General features: G+C 40.8%; 1 protein-coding gene across 1 annotated transcript; it reads right to left on the bottom strand.

Annotated features, from left to right (window-relative positions):
• Positions 1 to 15,632: 15,632 nt before the first annotated feature.
• LOC112009305 (carboxylesterase 15) lies at positions 15,633 to 18,526 on the bottom strand. Its single transcript, XM_024041638.2, is given in 3 exon segments — positions 15,633 to 16,142; positions 17,734 to 18,060; positions 18,062 to 18,526. Coding segments are annotated over 3 exon segments (933 nt in total). The 5' UTR covers positions 18,361 to 18,526; the 3' UTR covers positions 15,633 to 15,835.
• Positions 18,527 to 19,323: the final 797 nt, after the last annotated feature.

Here is a 19,323-nt window from a genome sequence, read left to right as displayed (position 1 = left end):
GGTTGGTAAAGAGAAAAGTGGGAAGGGGGAGTGATCGGACGGTGGAGATTCGTTGAGATGCAACGGTCGAGATGGGGTAGAGGACCGTTTGAGATCGCTATTTCAAATTTTTGAACTCTAGAGTCTCGAGCCAAAGTAACGTTGTGTGTATGAGTTGGACTTGGATGTTACGAGTGAGAGGAGGGACAACGCGTGCTCTTGCCTCGTGAGGAGCACTCGCGATTATTCTAAATAAATATTTTTTTTAATTGTTATCTGTATTAATAATTAAGATATATTAAAAAATTAAAATCTTAAGTAACACCTATGTGCGTTTTCACCAACGTAATTGTTCTCTCAACATTTTGAACACATCCTCATGTTTATAATTTCACATGAGATATAAATATTTTTTTCATTGATGTCCATATTAAAAGACAACAATGGTGATGTATGTAAATGATGTACCATAGGATGTATATAAGAATAAATGTCATTTCACTATAGAAGTTTAATCCAACTTTTACAAAAGTCTTCTTTTTTTTTATGTATTTTTCGAGAGTAAGAATCTGATACCCCTATAATCATTACCTACAAAAAGTTATGGTTGTAAATCATATTAAAAGCATTCACACCAATTTGTGTAAATGATTCTATCTATTTTAACATAAAACCTTACTTTTTATATTTTACAATACCACTTTTACAAAATACTGACATCAGTTAATCTATTCTACTTTCTATTTTATTTAAAAACTTATATATATTCTTTTTTTTTTTTAATATTTCATCTCAAGGCAAGGCTCGGCTCGTCTGGATGGGTAAACTCGGCGATGAAGTCAGCCAGAGCTTGTGCTTTGATGGCCGTCCTGGGATGGTACTCCACGTCGAATTGGCTGAGTTCAATTGCCCACTGACCATCCTCCCGGCTGCTCGGGTTTGTTCATAGACTTCTTGATGGGTTGGTCCGTCATCACTAAGATTGGGTTTGCCTGGAAGTATTGCCTGAGCTTGCGCGAGGCTACTATCAATGCAAACGTGATTTTCTCGATCTTTGGGTACCTGAATTCAGCTCCTTGGAAAGCTTGGCTGACGTAGTAGACTGGGAGCTGTTTCCTATCTTCTTCTCGTATTAAGGCTGCACTGACGGCTGTAGATGAAACTGCCAAGTATAAGTACAAGTTTTCACCTTCTTTGGACGGGCTTAGGAGTGGTGGATTGCTAAGGTAACGCTTGAGCTCTTGGAAGGCCGCTTCACATTCGTCGGTCCATTCAAAGGCTTGCTTCAGGGTCTTAAAGAATGGTAAGCATTTGTCCGTTGCTCTAGACACGAATCTGTTAAGAGCTGCAATCCGGCCTGTGAGCTTCTGGACTTCCTTGACGGTCTTAGGTGATGCCATATTGAGTATGGCTTGCACCTTCTCAGGATTTGCTTCTATTCCTCTCTGAGACACCATGAATCCGAGGAATTTTTCGGAGGCGACACCAAAAACACACTTACCAGGGTTTAGCTTCATTTGGTATTGCTTGAGGGTATCGAATGTCTCCTTAAGGTCGTCCAGATGCGCGAGTTCTTCCTTGCTCTTGACGAGCATATCGTCGACGTACACTTCCATATTCCTGCCTATCTGCTTGACGAACATTTTATTCACCAACCTCTGATAAGTCGCTCCTGCGTTCTTCAGTCCAAAGGGCATTACCTTATAGCAGTAGAGCCCCTGACTGGTGATGAAGGCGGTTTTATCCTGATCCTCGTCAGCCATTTTTATCTGGTTGTACCCTGAGAATGCATCCATGAATGTCAACAGCTTGTGCCCGGCCGTAGAGTCTACTAGCTGGTCTATTCTGGGAAGAGGGAAACTGTCCTTCGGGCAGGCCTTGTTCAGGTCCGTGAAGTCCACGCACATTCTCCATTTTCCATTTGCTTTCTTTACTAGGACGACGTTTGCCAGCCAGTCTGGATAGTACACCTCCCTGATAAAGCCTGCAGTCAAGAGTTTACTCACCTCGTCAGCAATTGCTTGGTCTCTTTCGGGCGCAAAGGTTCTTCGTCTCTGCTTGATGGGTTTCCTCTCTGGGTCCACATTCAACCTGTGTTGAATAACTTCTGGAGATATGCCTGGCATGTCGTCATGGCTCCAGGCAAAGACGTCAGTTCCCTGAGAAATTGAATGAGCCTCGTTCTCATCTCAGGACTTAAGGTCGTCCCTATTCTGGTTGTTTTCGTCATTTCCCCTTCGATCAACTCCACTACTTCCAGTGCTTCCACCTTTTCTTCCTCTTTTTCTTCTACTATCCACGTGTGGTTCTCCTTAGCTGCTAAACAGCTTGATAGCATTCTCGAGCTAGAACTTGGTCTTCTTTAACTTCACCAACACCATCTTCCGTTGGAAATTTCACCTTCAAGCAGTAGGTGGATGTGGACGCCTTCCACTTGTTGAGTGCTGGCCTTCCGATGATGACATTATAGGATGAGGGACAGTCTACTACCAAAAAGTCTATCTGACGAGTAACTGCTTTGGGTACGTTCCCACTGTTACTGTCAGCGTCACTATGCCTCTAGGGATACACCTGTCACCGCTGAAACTGACGAGTGGGGAATCGAACGGACGAAGTCTTCTGGGATCCAGCTTCAATTGTTGGAATGCGAGAAAAGTAAATGATATCGGCAGAGCTACCGTTGTCCACGAGGATCCTTTTGGTGTTGAACCCTTCTGACATTAGAGAAAGTGTGAGCTGAAGTTCTGACCTGTGATGATTGTTTAATTCGTCAAGGTGCAGATTTGCAGTTTGTGAGGTCGAGTAATAAAGTTTTCCGCCATGTCTCCTTTATACTGAATAGCCTGTACACTACGCTCATCCTCAACTCCAGCTCATGTTAATCACAACCGCTATCTTACTGCTCCTATCAGTCTGCTCTGATCCTGTGCTCATTCGTTCTCAGCACTGCTAGCTTCGCTGCTATAGCATTGACACGATCGACTTGGAAATGGCTTTCTGCAATCCACATTCTGCCAAGGTACATGTGCTAGTCACTCATAACTGAGTCATGTCTGCTCTACTGATGTGGTCACTGTCCCGTCTTGCGCCGTTGTCGTGTCGTGTATGTGACGTTGGCTTACGGTTGATTTGACCAGGCATTAGGCATTCCTCTGGAGTCTGTGAGTATCTGACAGTCCTGTCTGCGCAAGACTCATGTCGTGATGTCTGATGCTTGTAGATAGGCCCCTCTCACTGATCTCGACATTTTGAGGAGGTTGGGATTGACGGCCGTCGTTCCTGGATGAGGACTATGTTGGCCTTTGTTTTCATCTCGGATTTTATTGTGTTCCCCTTCTTCACGAATTTCTGCAGCTTCCCCCTTCGTATCAATTCTTCTATTTGCTCTTTGAGATCCCTACAATCTTCGGTGTAATGCCATGATCTTTGTGAAATGGTAGTACTTACTCTTGTCGCGGACGTTAGGAGATAGTGCAGTGGTCGTGGCCACTTAAGGTAGTGCTCGTCTTTAATCTGGCTAAAATTTTGTCAACAGGCATAACGAGAGAAGGGTGAATTTTACCGTTCGTGGATTTTTATCATCTTTCCTTCTGACTCCATCATTGATTCGAGATCTGGTCGGTCCGTTTTTGTCCTCTACGATCGTCTTCTTTCTTCCTTTGTCCCCTGGTCTGATCCCCATCCTTGATAGCAGCCAACGCATCCTCAGCGTTATGTACTTCTGCGCCTTAAGGAGCATTTCAGCCATCGTCTTTGGGGGTTCTTCGCGAGTGACTGACGAGATCCCTGGACCTCAACCCTGCCTTGAAGGTCGTCAGCTGCACCATATCGTCGGCTTCGTCTACCTCCAGTGTCTCCCTCGTGAAACGTTTTACATACGACCTCAGGGTTTCCTTTTCTCCCTGCCTGATGGTAAGCAAGTGGTCAGCGGTCCTCTTTGGTCGTTGTCCTCCAAATAAAGTGACGCAGGGAAGGCGTTGCTCAACTGCTCGAACGTATCGATGGACGATGTTGGCAACTTTGTGAACCATTCTCGGCAGCTCCCCTGAGTGTAGTTGGGAAGGAACGACACAATATTTCATCTGGGGCTGCTGAGAGTCCCAGGGTCGTTTTGAAAGTATTCAGGTGATCTGGGGGTCCTTCAGTCCATCAAAGGACTCGAGCTGAGGTAACCGGAATTTTGACGCACTGGACAGTCGAGGAACCGCTGTTGTGAATGGCGAATCCGTCGCCCGGACCATCCGATCCACGCTCCGCTCCGTTTTTTCTTTGATGGCATTCCTTAGTTCGTCCATCTCCCTCCTCATCTCCCGAAGAATGTCTGAATTTTGCTCGGCGGGAGTGTTTAGCCTTCGATGGTCACTTCTTCTGTTGCTATCCCCTTCATCTTCCTGATTTCCTTGAACGATTTTCCTCCTGCTGAAGCCGTAGCCTCATTTATTGGTTTTGCCTAGTCAGTTCTTCAGACTGTGGCTGCAAGGGCCTGAACTTGCTGAGCTAGGGCTAGAGAATCTTGATTGGACTCCATCCTAAAAAGAATAAGAATAAGGAACCACTATTTCGAGTTTGAACACGAAAATGTCTTCCCACAGACGGCGCCAAACTGATGAGTGTGAACTCGTCAGTACTTGATGAGTGTGACTCGTCGTACTGATTCGTCGGATGGAGGTGATCCTTCAACTTCCACGATGGTCACCGGTGTGGTGCCTGCCACAACGCCTCCGATGCCAAAGTCAGAATATGAAACTCTCTTAAAGAAAAGCAATATAAGATGAACAAAAAGCAAATAAACAATCTCCTTTCTTACTTGTCTCCCCTCCTTTGTGGGGAGTGTATGGGCTTTATATATGCCTCATGGTCTCTAGCCTGTTGGAGGAGTTATGGAGGTCTTAATGCTCCATTGGGTAACGTTTTGGGCTGTGTAATGAGGCATCAATGTCTTCAAACGGTTCGTACAGTTGGAAGTGTAACCGTTTAGTTGATTGCATTAAATGGAATGGGTGTCCTTGTTAGTAGTGTTGCCTTCCACGTTGTCTATCCTGAGGGTATTCTCGTCCGTATCAAGGTCTCGTCCTCATGGGAAGGCTTGATAGTTTCGTCAGTACTTGTCTACCTCGTCATCTTTTTTTTTTTTTTTTTTTTTTTTTTTTTTTTGTAAATCTATTTGCTGAACAATTTTATTTATTTTGAGGACAGCATTTTTAGCCCAGCGTTTATGGGCTTTTAGTTGTAGAAACAGTGGCAATTAGCCTGCTAGCCTCTGGTTTTTAATTTTATTTCTTTGGCACTTACTTGTTTTCGTGATTGCACGTCCTTCTTCTGTTTTGTTTGATGCATGTTTGCCGTGTTTGTCATCTTGGTGGCACCTTATATTTGTTTGGTTGCCGTCAGTAGCATCAAGAGGGAGACTGTTTGGCCCATTTGGCGCATATATATTTGTTAGTAACTTGTATCCGTCTAGGCGGGACTTTATTACCTAGCCATTTTTGGCTTTTTATTCACTAAGTGATCTTCGTCAGTAACTTACATCCGTCTAGGCGGAATCTTGTTACTTAGCAGTTTTTGGCTTTTTAATCACTTAGTGATCTTCGTCAGTAACTTACATCTGTCTAGGCGAAATCTTGTTACTTAGCCATTTTTGGCTTTTTTAATCACTCTTAGTGATCTTCGTCGGTAACTTACATCCGTCTAGGCGGAATCTTGTTACTTAGCCATTTTTGGCTTTTTAATCACTCTTAGTGATCTTCGTCGGTAACTTACATCCGTCTAGGCGGAATCTTGTTACTTAGCCATTTTTGGCTTTCGTTAGTTTCTCCAGGCCTGTTTATACACAAATATTGGCTGAATAATTCATTTATTGATCGTAAATGACGAATACGTCTTTCCATTACATCTACTGATGGTATTTCTTCAAGTGTTCAATGTTCCATGGTCTTGGGAGCCTTTGTCCGTCTAGGGTCTCCAGGTGGTAGCTGCCTTGTCTGGAGTAGTGAGTGACTTTGTATGGCCCCTCCCACGTGGGGCCGAGCTTTTCTTGAGTTGGGTCTTTGGTTGCCTGGGTTACTTTGCGCAAGACGAGGTCCCCTATGTTGAGTCTTCTGAGCTTCACCCTTCTGTTGTAGTAGTCTGTCATTTTTTTCTGGTATTCCGTCATCTTGCTGAAGGCTTTGTCTCGTACTTCGTTAAGGCAATCTAGGTCAACTCGCAGTAGGTCGTCATTGTCTTCTTTATTGAAAGCCTCTCGTCTGGTGCTGGTTATTCCCACCTCGACAGGGATCACTGCTTCCGTACCGTAGGTAAGTTTGAAGGGGGTCTCTCCTGTTGGGGTCCTAGCTGTGGTTCTGTAGGCCCACAAGACGTTGGGCAGTTCTTCTAGCCAGGCACCTTTTGCGTCGTCCAGTTTGGTCTTTATGATCTTGAGCAACGTGCGATTCGTTACTTCCGTCTGTTCATTCGCCTGTGGGTGGCCTGGTGACGAGAACTGGTTCTTGATGCCCAAGCCTGAGCAGAAGTTCTTGAAACTCTGGCTATCGAACTGTCGTCCGTTGTCCGATATGATCGTCTGTGGCATCTCGAACCTACAAACTATATTCTTCCACACGAACCCCTAGATTCTGGCCTCGGTGATGGTTGCTAATGCCTCTGCTTCAACCCATTTAGTGAAATAATCAATAGCAACTAGTAAGAATTTTACCTGACCTTTGCCTTGAGGCAGTGGGCCAATGATGTCGATTCCCCATTGTGCGAATGGCCATGGAGATGTTATCGTCGTCAGCTTTTCTGATGGGAGCCGTTGAATGTTCCCGAACCTTTGACATTTGTCACATTTCTTGACAAACCTCGTCGCGTCATCTTGCATGGTTGGCCAGAAGTAACTTGCTCTCATAATTTTTCTTACCAAGGATTTTGGGCCTACATGATCTCCGCAGATCCCTTCATGGACCTCTTTCAGGACGTATTCGGCCTCTCCTTCGTCAACGCACCTCAAGTAGGGCATGGAGAAACCTCTTTTGTATAAGGTATCATTGAGAATTGTGAATATGGCGGATCTCTTCTTGATCTTCCTAGCTTCATCTGCGTTTTGGGGTAGGTGGCCATCCTGGAGGAAAGACATAATGGGCGTTATCCAGCTACTTGTGTCCTCGACTGTGAATGTTGAAATTTCTTCTATGCTGGGGTTTCTCTGTATCTCCATCATCAAGTCTGTCTTTGATTCTGCCTCTTCCAACGAGGCTATCTTTGAAACTTCGTCTGCAGCCATATTCTGGCTTCTCAGAATTTGGATGAACTTCACTTTTTCGAACTCTTGAGTCAAGCGTTTCGTCAACCTGAGGTATTTCTGCATTCTTTCTTCTTTTGCTTCGTACTCCCCTCTGATCTGCCCAATTATTAGCTTTGAGTCGTTCTGGACTAGCAGGTTCCTGGCCCCAAGCTCTCTTCTGAGCCTTAAACCTGTCAGAATTCCTTCGTACTCAGCTTCGTTATTGGTGGCTGGAAATTTTAGCTGGACTCCATATTTCAATGTTTCTCCGTCAGGAGTGGTTATGACGACCCCTACTCCCCCTCTTTTTTGTGTTGACGAGCCATCGGTCTGCATCACCCATGTCTCGTCCTTGTTGGCAAGGCTCGGCTCGTCTGGATGGGTAAACTCGGCGATAAAGTCAGCCAGAGCTTGTGCTTTGATGGCCGTCCTAGGATGGTACTCCACGTCGAATTGGCTGAGTTCAATTGCCCACTAGACCATCCTCCCGGCTGCTCCGGGTTTGTTCATAGACTTCTTGATGGGTTGGTCCGTCATCACTAAGATTGGGTTTGCCTGGAAGTATTGCCTGAGCTTGCGCAAGGCTACTATCAATGCAAACGTGATTTTCTCGATCTTTGGGTACCTGAATTCAGCTCCTTGGAAAGCCTGACTGACGTAGTAGACTGGGAGCTGTTTCCTATCTTCTTCTCGTATTAAGGCTGCACTGATGGCTGTAGATGAAACTGCCAAGTATAAGTACAAGTTTTCACCTTCTTTGGACGAGCTTAGGAGTGGTGGATTGCTAAGGTAACGCTTGAGCTCTTGGAAGGCCGCTTCACATTCGTCGGTCCATTCAAAGGCTTGCTTCAGGGTCTTGAAGAATGGTAAGCATTTGTCCGTTACTCTAGACACGAATCTGTTAAGAGCTGCAATCCGGCCTGTGAGCTTCTAGACTTCCTTAACGGTCTTAGGTGATGCCATATTGAGTATGGCTTGCACTTTCTCAGGATTTGCTTCTATTCCTCTCTGAGACACCATGAATCCGAGGAATTTTTCAGAGGCGACACCAAAAACACACTTACCAGGATTTAGCTTCATTTGGTATTGCTTGAGGGTATCGAATGTCTCCTTAAGGTCGTCCAGATGCACGAGTTCTTCCTTGCTCTTGACGAGCATATCGTCGACGTACACTTCCATATTCCTACCTATCTGCTTGACGAACATTTTATTCACCAACCTCTGATAAGTCGCTCCTGCGTTCTTCAGTCCAAAGGGCATTACCTTATAGCAGTAGAGCCCCTGACTGGTGATGAAGGCGGTTTTATCCTGATCCTCGTCAGCCATTTTTATCTGGTTGTACCCTGAGAATGCATCCATAAATGTCAACAGCTTGTGCCCGACTGTAGAGTCTACTAGCTGGTCTATTCTGGGAAGAGGGAAACTGTCCTTCGGGCAGGCCTTGTTCAAGTCCGTGAAGTCCACGCACATTCTCTATTTTCCATTTGCTTTCTTTACTAGGACGACGTTTGCCAACCAGTCTGGATAGTACACCTCCCTGATAAAGCCTGCAATCAAGAGTTTACTCACCTCGTCAGCAATTGTTTGGTCTCTTTCAGGCGCAAAGGTTCTTCGTCTCTGCTTGATGGGTTTCCTCTTTGGGTCCACATTCAACCTGTGTTGAATAACTTCTGGAGATATGTCTGGCATGTCGTCATAGCTCCAGGCAAAGACGTCCAAGTTCTCCCTGAGAAATCGAATGAGCCTCGTTCTCATCTCAGGACTTAAGGTCGTCCCTATTCTGGTTGTTTTCGTCATTTCCCCTTCGATCAACTCCACTACTTCCAGTGCTTCCACCTTTTCTTCCTCTTTTTCTTCTACTATCCACGTGTGGTTCTCCTTAGCTGCTAAAACAGCTTGATAGCATTCTCGAGCTAGAACTTGGTCTTCTTTAACTTCACCAACACCATCTTCCGTTGGAAATTTTACCTTCAAGCAGTAGGTGGATGTGGACGCCTTCCACTTGTTGAGTGCTAGCCTTCCGATGATGACATTATAGGATGAGGGACAGTCTACTACCAAAAAGTCTATCTGACGAGTTAACTGCTTTGGGTACGTTCCCACTGTTACTGTCAGCGTCACTATGCCTCTAGGATACACCCTGTCACCGCTGAAACTGACGAGTGGGGAATCGAACGGATGAAGTCTTCTGGGATCCAGCTTCAATTGTTGGAATGCAGAAAAGTAAATGATATCGGCAGAGCTACCGTTGTCCACGAGGATCCTTTTGGTGTTGAACCCTTCTACGGTGAGCATTATGACCAAGGGGTCAGTGTGAGGCTATTTCACTCCTCTGGAGTCACTCTCGTTGAAGGTCATATCTTGATCAGTTCATCTGTGCTTTGGCAGGGGTGTCATATGGACGCTATTCACTTGTCGTTGATGTGTTTTCTTGAGTGACTTGAATGAGCCCCCGATGGTAGGCCCCCCTGCGATCATCTGTATCTCCCCGATCACATTTTGAGGAGGTTGGGATTGACAGCCGTCGTTCCTGGATGAGGACTTATGTTGGCCTTTGTTTTCATCTCGGATTTTATTGTGTTCCCCCTTCTTCACGAATTTCTGCAGCTTCCCCCTTCGTATCAATTCTTCTATTTGCTCTTTGAGATCCCTACAATCTTCGGTGTAATGACCATGATCTTTGTGAAATAGGTAGTACTTACTCTTGTCGCGGACGTTAGGAGATAAGTGCAGTGGTCGTGGCCACTTAAGGTAATGCTCGTCTTTAATCTGTGCTAAAATTTTGTCAACAGGCATAACAAGAAGGGTGAATTTTACCGTTCGTGGATTTTTATCATCTTTCCTTCTGACTCCATCATTGATTCGATGATCTGGTCGGTCCTGCTTTTGTCCTCTACGATCGTCTTCTCTTCTTCCTTTGTCCCCTGGTCTATCCCCATCCTTGATAGCAGCCAACGCATCCTCAGCGTTTATGTACTTCTGCGCCTTAAGGAGCATTTCAGCCATCGTCTTTGGGGGGTTCTTCACGAGTGAACTAACGAGCTCCCTGGACCTCAACCCTGCCTTGAAGGTCGTCAGCTGCACCATATCGTCGGCTTCGTCTACCTCCAGTGTCTCCCTCGTGAAACGTTTTACATACGACCTCAGGGTTTCCTTTTCTCCCTGCCTGATGGTAAGCAAGTGGTCAGCGGTCCTCTTTGGTCGTTGTCCCCCAATAAAGTGACGCAGGAAGGCGTTGCTCAACTGCTCGAACGTATCGATGGATGATGTTGGCAACTTTGTGAACCATTCTCAGGTAGCTCCCCTGAGTGTAGTTGGGAAGGAACGACACAATATTTCATCTGGGGGCTGCTGGAGTCCCAGGGTCGTTTTGAAAGTATTCAGGTGATCTTGGGGGTCCTTCAGTCCATCAAAGGACTCGAGCTGAGGTAACCGGAATTTTGACGACACTGGATAGTCTAGAACCGCTGTTGTGAATGGCGAATCCGTCGCCCGGACCATCCGATCCACGCTCCGCTCCGTTTTTTCTTTGATGGCATTCCTTAGTTCGTCCATCTCCCTCCTCATCTCCCGAAGAATGTCTGAATTTTGCTCGGCGGGAGTGTTTAGCCTTCGATGGTCACTTCTTCTGTTGCTATCCCCTTCATCTTCCTGATTTTCCTTTGAACGATTTTCCTCCTGCTGAAGCCGTAGCCTCATTTATTGGTTTTGCCTAGTCAGTTCTTCGACTGTGGCTGCAAGGGCCTGAACTTGCTGAGCTAGGGCTAGAGAATCTTGATTGGACTCCATCCTAAAAAGAATAAGAATAAGGAACCACTATTTCGAGTTTGAACACGAAAATGTCATTTCCCACAGACGGCGCCAAACTGATGAGTGTGAACTCATCAGTACTTGATGAGTGTGAACTCGTCGGTACTGTTCGTCGGATGGAGGTGATCCTTCAACTTCCACAGATGGTCACCGGTGTGGTGCCTGCCACAACGCCTCCGATGCCAAAGTCAGAATATGAAACTCTCTTAAAAGAAAAGCAATATAAGATGAACAAAAAAGCAAATAAACAATCTCCTTTCTTACTTGTCTCACCCCTCCTTTGTGGGAGTGTATGGGCTTTATATATGCCCTCATAGTCTCTAGCTGTTGGAGGAGTTATGGAGGTCTTAATGCTCCATTGGGTAACGTTTTGGGGCTGTGTAATGAGGCATCAATGTCTTCAAACGGTTCGTACAGTTGGAAGTGTAACCGTTTAGTTGATTGCATTAAATGGAATGGGTGTCCTTGTTAGTAGTGTTGCCTTCCACGTTGTCTATCCTGAGGGTATTCTCGTCCGTATCAAAGGTCTCGTCCTCATGGGAAGGCTTGATAGTTTCGTCAGTACTTGTCTACCTCGTCATCTATGATGTACCATAAGAAGTGTATAAGAATAAATGTCATTTCACTATAGAAGTTTAATCCAACTTTTACAAAAGCCTTTTTTTTTAATGTATTTTTCGAGAGTAAGAATCTGATAACCCTATAATCATTACCTACAAAAAGTTAAGGTTGTAGATCATATTAAATGCATTCACACCAATTTGTGTAAATGATTCTATCTATTTTAGCATAAAACCTTACTTTTTATATTTTACAATACCATTTTTACAGAATACTCACTTCAGTTAATCTATTCTACCTTCTATTTTATTTAAAAACTCATATATATTCTTTCCTTTTTTTTTAATATTTCATCTCAAGTCTCTCTCTCACACCGTCGCACTCTTTCCTTTTTTTTTAATATTTCATCTCAAGTCTCTCTCTCACACCGTCGCACGTTCTCCTTCTGTCTTTCACTTTCAGGTATCTCTTCTCTCTCCTCACAACCCTCTGCTTTTTCCTTTCAAATCTGTTCTCTTTCACGTTCTCCTCTTAGCCATTAGGTCTCTCTTCTTTCTCCTCTTAACCCTAGCTCTCTTTCTCCTCTGAGATCTCTCTTATCTTAGCTTTCTTTGTGGCAAACCTAAAGAAATCTCTTTCTCTCTCTCTCTATTTGTCGAAGCTCTAGGTTTAGGTTTGATTTTGATTTTGATTTTGATTTTGGGTTCAGGTTATGGGTTTTTAGTTGATGGTTGGTTTTGTGTTGATTTTCTATCGATATTGGGTTTATCAAGTTTGATTTTCCATTGTATTTTGGGTTGATTTTTTGTTGTTGTAACAGCTTTTGGTGGTGGTGGTGGTGGTTGAGTGTTGGTAGTGGTTGGATGATGGTGGTGGATGGGATTTGCATTTCAATTTAGGCAGTGTTGCGTTACAGGTTTTAAGACTGAGAGAATAAGAGGGAGAGATAGTCTGCTCTGAGATGTGAGAAATTAATAAAATATCAAATACAAAGCTACAGTAACTATGTATATTTACACAGTTACTATAATAATTGTGTAAATTTACACAATTTTAACTCAAATGATGTGGGAGAATTATGGGGTTAGATTTGCAAAATTGATCACTTTTTGTATTTTACATTTACTGATGTGAATGTTCTAAGTGTTTATTTGGCTAGGGCTAATAAGCTTAGCTTTTTATGTAGTTTTTTAAAACTCCAATTTTTCTCATTTTTTTTCTTATTTTTTTTTCTCACTTCTTTAAAAGTATAAGTATACTTTAGTACACTTCTAGTTAAAAAAAAAAATAATAAAAAAAATAAAAAAAATAAAAAGCAAAAAGCTAAATAAGTTGTTTCCAAACGGAAATTAAGTTAGTCCTCAAAAATTAGACCTAGTGTCTATTTGGCTAGCTTATTTTTTACCAACATATTTTATTATTCAACTTATTTTTGCTACTATTCATGGGTCCTACTATACTATTTCAACTAACAATTACATTTATCTACAGTACTTTCAGCAAAAAAGTTTTTAGTTTTAATAAACTAAGTGGATCCCAAACAGACCCTTAAAAGAAAGCCCAACTTGCACACTCTTCCACCCTTTTTAGTTAATAGCCGAAGAACAACCCATACATAACGAGAAACAAGAAACCAAAGCCCAACAAGTTAAAAAAAAAAAAAAAAATGATAACTAAACATCTAGGCACAAGGAATGAGCTCAAGCTCAAGCTCAAGCACAATATCTTACATGCCTAAACCCTCTACCAAAATGAATGCAATTATACCTCTCATTATAGGCCCAATGATGATTAGGTGGTTCAAATCAAGGAAACTATTCTTGTAAAAGATTCATATACAAGAAAGCCTAAATTTGAAATAAGATCTGAAAAAAATACTTTACGCTCACAAAAATTAAGTACTTAGGAAATAATCCAATAGCTTACATCAAAGCAACTAGGTTGATCTCATGCTAGTGTCACTCTAAATACTTAAGGTTTGTTTAGATATTGCTTAGTTTACTGAGAACACTATAGTAAAATAATTTTAAAACATGAACAGTAGCTGTAGGTCCCAATTTTAAAACACTGCAGTGGGTCTTCATTTTAAAATGTGAATAGTAGCCGTGAGTCCCACTATTTCAAATGCCAAACGCAGACGTGAGGCACAAAACGTGCTTTCCAAACGAAGGCTTAGTGTGCGTTTGGCATGCTTAATTTTGTCAGCTTATTTTACTATTCATCTTATTTTTACTACTATTCATAGGTCTCACTGCACTTTTTGATACTATTCATGGGTTCCACTGTACTATTTCAACTAATTTTTACCTTTATCCACAGTATTTTCAGCAAAAAAATTTTAGTTTCAACAAAAGAAGCGAATCACAAACAGACCCTTAATATGGGCAATTACACCCCCTCATTATAAGCCCATTATGATCATAATGATCAATTGGCTAAAATCAAGGGGACCTCAATGGATGCTTATGATCATAATGATCAATTGGGTAAAATCAAGGGGACCTCAATGGATGACTTGGTCTGTAAGATAGACTCCCTTTTGTTGGTGGACATAACTAACTGTCCATTGTGACTTTTGATAGATCTTGGGGTCTGTTTGGGATCCGCTTATTTTGCTGAAACTGAAAATTTTTTGTTGAAAATATTATAGATAAAAGTAAAAATTAGCCAAAATAGTACGTACAGTGAGGCTCATAAATAGTACCAAAAAAGTGCCGTGAGACCCATGAATAGTACAAAAAATAAGTTGAATAGTAAAATAAGTTTGTAAAGTTAATCATGCCAAACGAACCCCAAAATGATCCAATGACCACTTATTAGAGACATATAAGATCCTCATGCACCTGTTAACTGTTAGATCTCCGCAATGAAATCATATGTTAAGCCTTTCCTACTACTTTGAAAAGTTCCGCCTGAGCAAATTGTTTGTCAACCACTTTCATATATAGGTAGACAAAGGTACAAACGACTAGCTACATATACCTCCTTAACATCAAGCAAGAGAAGAGCAAAGCGTTGAACTCATATCATATGTGTCACACTGTTATAAGGAGATCTTGCAAGTTGACAATACTGATGAAAAGGTGTTGTTGGCTTTCTTTATTTTGGACTGGTGATGGGAGACTTTTGTTCATCAGGTGATTGTTATACTTCTTTTTTTATTGAAAAAAAAAAAGTTGAATTATGAGATTGATAGCATTTTGATAGCAGATTTCGACCAACAATTTTCAATGTTAAAATTGATTTACGGGATTTAAAACATATATTCTGAGAACTCATCCACATTAGTTTTTAGTTTTTAAGTAACAATGATGAAAAGTCTCGTTGTAAATAAGTTGAAAATTGTGAGAACCACTTGGCAAGACCAAACATAACTAAAACTCCTTTCTCTCAAGCTTTTATCTCTTTCTTTTTCTTCCACCTCTTTCATGCCTTCTCTCCTTCTCTCTTATGTGTATTCTCTTGCAAACAAAGAATCTCATCTTCTTACACTTCTCTTTCACACAGACAATAGCTCTTTTATTTGGACTCTTATCTCATAACTTCTATTAAATTCTTCAGATTCATTCGCACTCCTCTATCTATCAATGGCTCAACTCCTCTTAAATTCTTCATATTCTTTCATGCTCAGATCTATCAGCCCTTCTTTCAAATCCATTTAGAACCAACTTTCTCTCAAATCACATAAATCCTCAAATCTTTCCCAGCTACCTCCTCAACTACTTTCCTAAGCCTCATTAATCCGCATAATTTCTTAGTCACAGTTTATTATATATGGAATCGGATACAACATATTCTTCAACCCCAATCATGTTCGACACCACAGTCAATATGAATTGCTTCTCTCTTCAATTGTTGATTAGGCTTTAATTAGTTTATAATAGTGTCGATAATTACTGTGAGATAATAGTTTTAATTATTTTATAATACTTTATAATAGATTTAATTAGTTTATCTTTTCCACCTAGTGAGATAAGCCTTAATCATGCATCGCCTGCCACCCTAGTGCCAACCCGAGTGCTAAAGACAAAGTGGATGAGGTGCTTGATTACTAAACCCTTACACTGAGTTTAGTACAAAACAAAGTAAAATCCATGTGTATATTTTTCAGTTTCAAAAACATACAAGATGGGTAACTAAGCAAAGAACTTACAAAGAAAAGTGAAAAGGCAACCCAACACCCTTACAGTGGAGCTTTCATGTAACATGCCCATGAATGCAGTCTTAGTTGGAATTTTCAGCAATGAAACGTTTAATGATTTGCATCAACTCATTTGCTGCTTCAGAATTAGGATCTATAGTGAAAAAGCCATGTTGCTTTCCTTCAAACTCAACGTACTCAATCTTCTTTCCCCAACTTTTGAGCCTCCTTGCATAATCTTCAGCTCTGTCTTTCAGCAGGTCACTTCCTCCAGCTACCACTAGAATGGGATCAAGATCCACTGTTTCAAGATTTAGGCTTAATGGCCCAAATGGGTTTACATCTGGGTGATCAGTAGTGTCTCCAATTGGTATAGATAGCCTCCAATACCTATCCAATTATTAGTGATATTAGTGATACACGAGCATATTTTAAAAGGACTGTAATTTTAGTATAGTTACAAGTGCTAAAATCGTTGTTTTTTTTTTTTTTTATAAATTGTTTCATAGTAGTCTGTAATTTATCTTTTGGCTTTGCACTTTGTTTTAATTTTCGTACTTGTCTGAATCCATTAGCCACGTAATGAAACAAAACTATTACGTAGCGGTATTGCATGCTACATCACAAGTTTGTTAACTACGTGACAGACGGCACCTTGAAACATGTGTAAAGTCTGACGATAATATTGTTTTGATTGAGACTTGAGAGAGCATTAGATTAAAGAAACATTAAGGACAATTAGGGACCATTGAAATAATATATCCCAATAAATTAATCACCAAATTGTTTCATGACTAAACAATAATCATATATCAGATGGATTTTGGTTATTCCAGCCGACAGGGTGGGATCAAATCAGGACGTTTCGATCCCGTCATCCCATCCCTTCTATGGAGTAGAAAAACACGTGAAACAGAAAGCAATATAAGACTCTACAAAATGAAAGTATTTTGTCATTCCTATCAAGGATTTTTCAATATAATCATAAGATATATATATATATGTATATATATGAAGAGAAAGTTGTGAGACTATTAAAAGATATAACACGTGTTTTGGTATGATAATGTATAAATAATTTAAATATATATTAAATATAACATATAGATGGAGTGATGGACATTCAAAAATCAGGATAACAATAGCAAAATTTGTCCAGTTTGGATTAGGGCGAGTCAAGAAAAGTGGAGAATTTTTATTATCTCTAATCAATATTAAAAAAAATGTAAATATAAGGTTTAATATCATGATTTATGAGTGCTTGTGCATAAAAATAAGTTTTTAGGCAATGTTATTAATTCTATTTCGAACCCCATTTCGGTTTGTCTAGTAGAATCAATACTAGCTTATTTCGATGTACCGTTTTAAGATGTTTCAGATACCTAAAATATATAACATAAAATTATCAACTCAAAAAAGTAAATATCAAATCATGCAAATCATTTAGTCTTAAGTCCTAAAATAAGAAGATTTATAACAAGTCACTTCTCATTGCGTAAGCCCATAATAAGCCATTAAAGTTTATAACAAAATATTACTCCTCATCATCATTTATCAAATTCATCAAAAAAGAACTCCCACAAGAACTGCCAAGACCCATTGGAAAATTTGTCAAGAGTCTAAAAACCGGATTTGGACTCTTTAAAAAAAAATTAAAATTGAGAGAGCATATAAAAAAACAAATAAAAGACCATAACACATCTTTAAAGGTAAAAACAATAATCCTAAAATTCATATTGGCTGAATCTTGAGTTTCGACTGGTATTTGCCAAAACATCCTGGAATGCCCGAAACACGTGTTATTTTTCATAACAATTGAAATAACCTGCTATGATTAGTCTATTATAATATTACTAACGGTGTTAATGTTAAGGTGATATTGCTTACTATGTGAATAATTGTAAAATTAAAACTAAAAAATTCTCTAACATTACTCAATTGATATAAGCCTTTAATTAATAAATAAAAAACCAACGCAAACCTGTCAATGAGCTCCAAATTGAGAAAGGCATCCTTAGGTCCTTCAGCCTCAGACTTAGTCCTAACCGTCCCACCAAAAAAGGGTGCCAACAGAACATAACCCCTCACACGAACCGGAGCCAATTCAGGCGACCCGGCTCTGACCCGAACCGCCAAATGATGAGCCATATTACCCCCAGCCGAGTCACCCGAAATAAACACTCGGCTAAAATCAGCCACGTCAGCAAGCCAAGTGTCCTTCCCCTCCTCCTCAGACACGGCTTGGTCTTGGAGCCACTTAAGAGCCAAGAAGCCATCCTCAATAGCAGCCGGGAGCCGGTTCTCTGTAGTTCTGACAGTTGGGCCAGGCGCGTGAGCCGATGCAGAAGCCGCCACCGTGGATGTAATAAAACACTGGGAGCTTGGAATTGGAGTGAGCCGAAGACGGATTCGGCTTCGGCTTGTAGAGCCTGAGCTGAAGGTTGTTAACGGCGTCAAAAACAACATCTTTCCATAAAACGGAACCGTCATGTTGGACTGGGACGTTAAAACCTGGTTTTGGAGAGCGCACAATTGAGCCATCACTGTAAACTTGAAGGACACCTCTGCAATCGTCTATTACATGAGGGGTGGTACTGCAATTAGACATGCTTTAAGTTTGTGTGTACACAGGGAAGGGAGATGAAGAAGGCTTTTATTGAGAAAGAAAGAAGGAAAGAGTTAACAAGTGCAGTTCGGTTTAACTGTGGCTGCGGCTGCTTGTTTTTGTTCTTTTCTATGGTATGACTACGGTTTATGTTTGACAAATGTTTCAATCCATAACACATTTTGGTCCTATGGATAATAATGGATGCACTATCATGATCTCATCACGAAACTGACGTTTTCTATTTGGATGAAGACGTATGTGATCTATATTGAAATAATCGCTGACAGTCTTGTAAGATCTCATGTATTTAAATCAAGTTATAAATAAATAAAATGACGCAAATAGCTTCATGAAACGCATGTGAATAGTGTTTGTCACAAATAGCATTTTTTTTTTGGGGGCAAAAATACAATTTTGCGGTTACAGTCAATTTAGTCCCCTACATTTTAGGATCAGTGATAATTACAAAAATGATGTCTATCTTTAAAAGGAGTATATGTATGTAGAAGTTAAAAAGCAATAATTAATAGAGAGTCCGAATTTGGTAAGGATGAGTGTAAAACCCACGTTATACACCATCTAATAAAAAATTGCCATATCATCATTTTATTTAAAATTTAATACATCTTACTACACCTAATAACATCTCATTAAACTCTCAATTTGGTTGGATTTATATATGAGTATTAGAATTGATTGAGTGTGATTTTACTTATTCTTAAATATATGATAAGTTGATGTGGCATGTTAAAATTGGAGAGGTAAAACATGGATTTTACACTCCCTCCTAACCGAATTTAATCTCATTAATATATTTGATTAATTTTCATTTACTTATTTCACTTAATAGTCTTTTAGTTGACGTGTCTTATTTGAATTTGAACTTGAATTTCAAATAAGATTTAGATTGATTTGCTTTGCTTTCCTAGTTTATCTCTACCTTTATTATGTTTCATGCTAGGT

The sequence above is a fragment of the Quercus suber genome, unplaced genomic scaffold (genome assembly GCF_002906115.3).
Source record: "Quercus suber isolate HL8 unplaced genomic scaffold, Cork oak 2.0 scaffold_299, whole genome shotgun sequence".
Classification (NCBI taxonomy): Eukaryota; Viridiplantae; Streptophyta; class Magnoliopsida; order Fagales; family Fagaceae; genus Quercus; species Quercus suber.
This window is presented reverse-complemented; position numbering and strand designations above follow the sequence as displayed.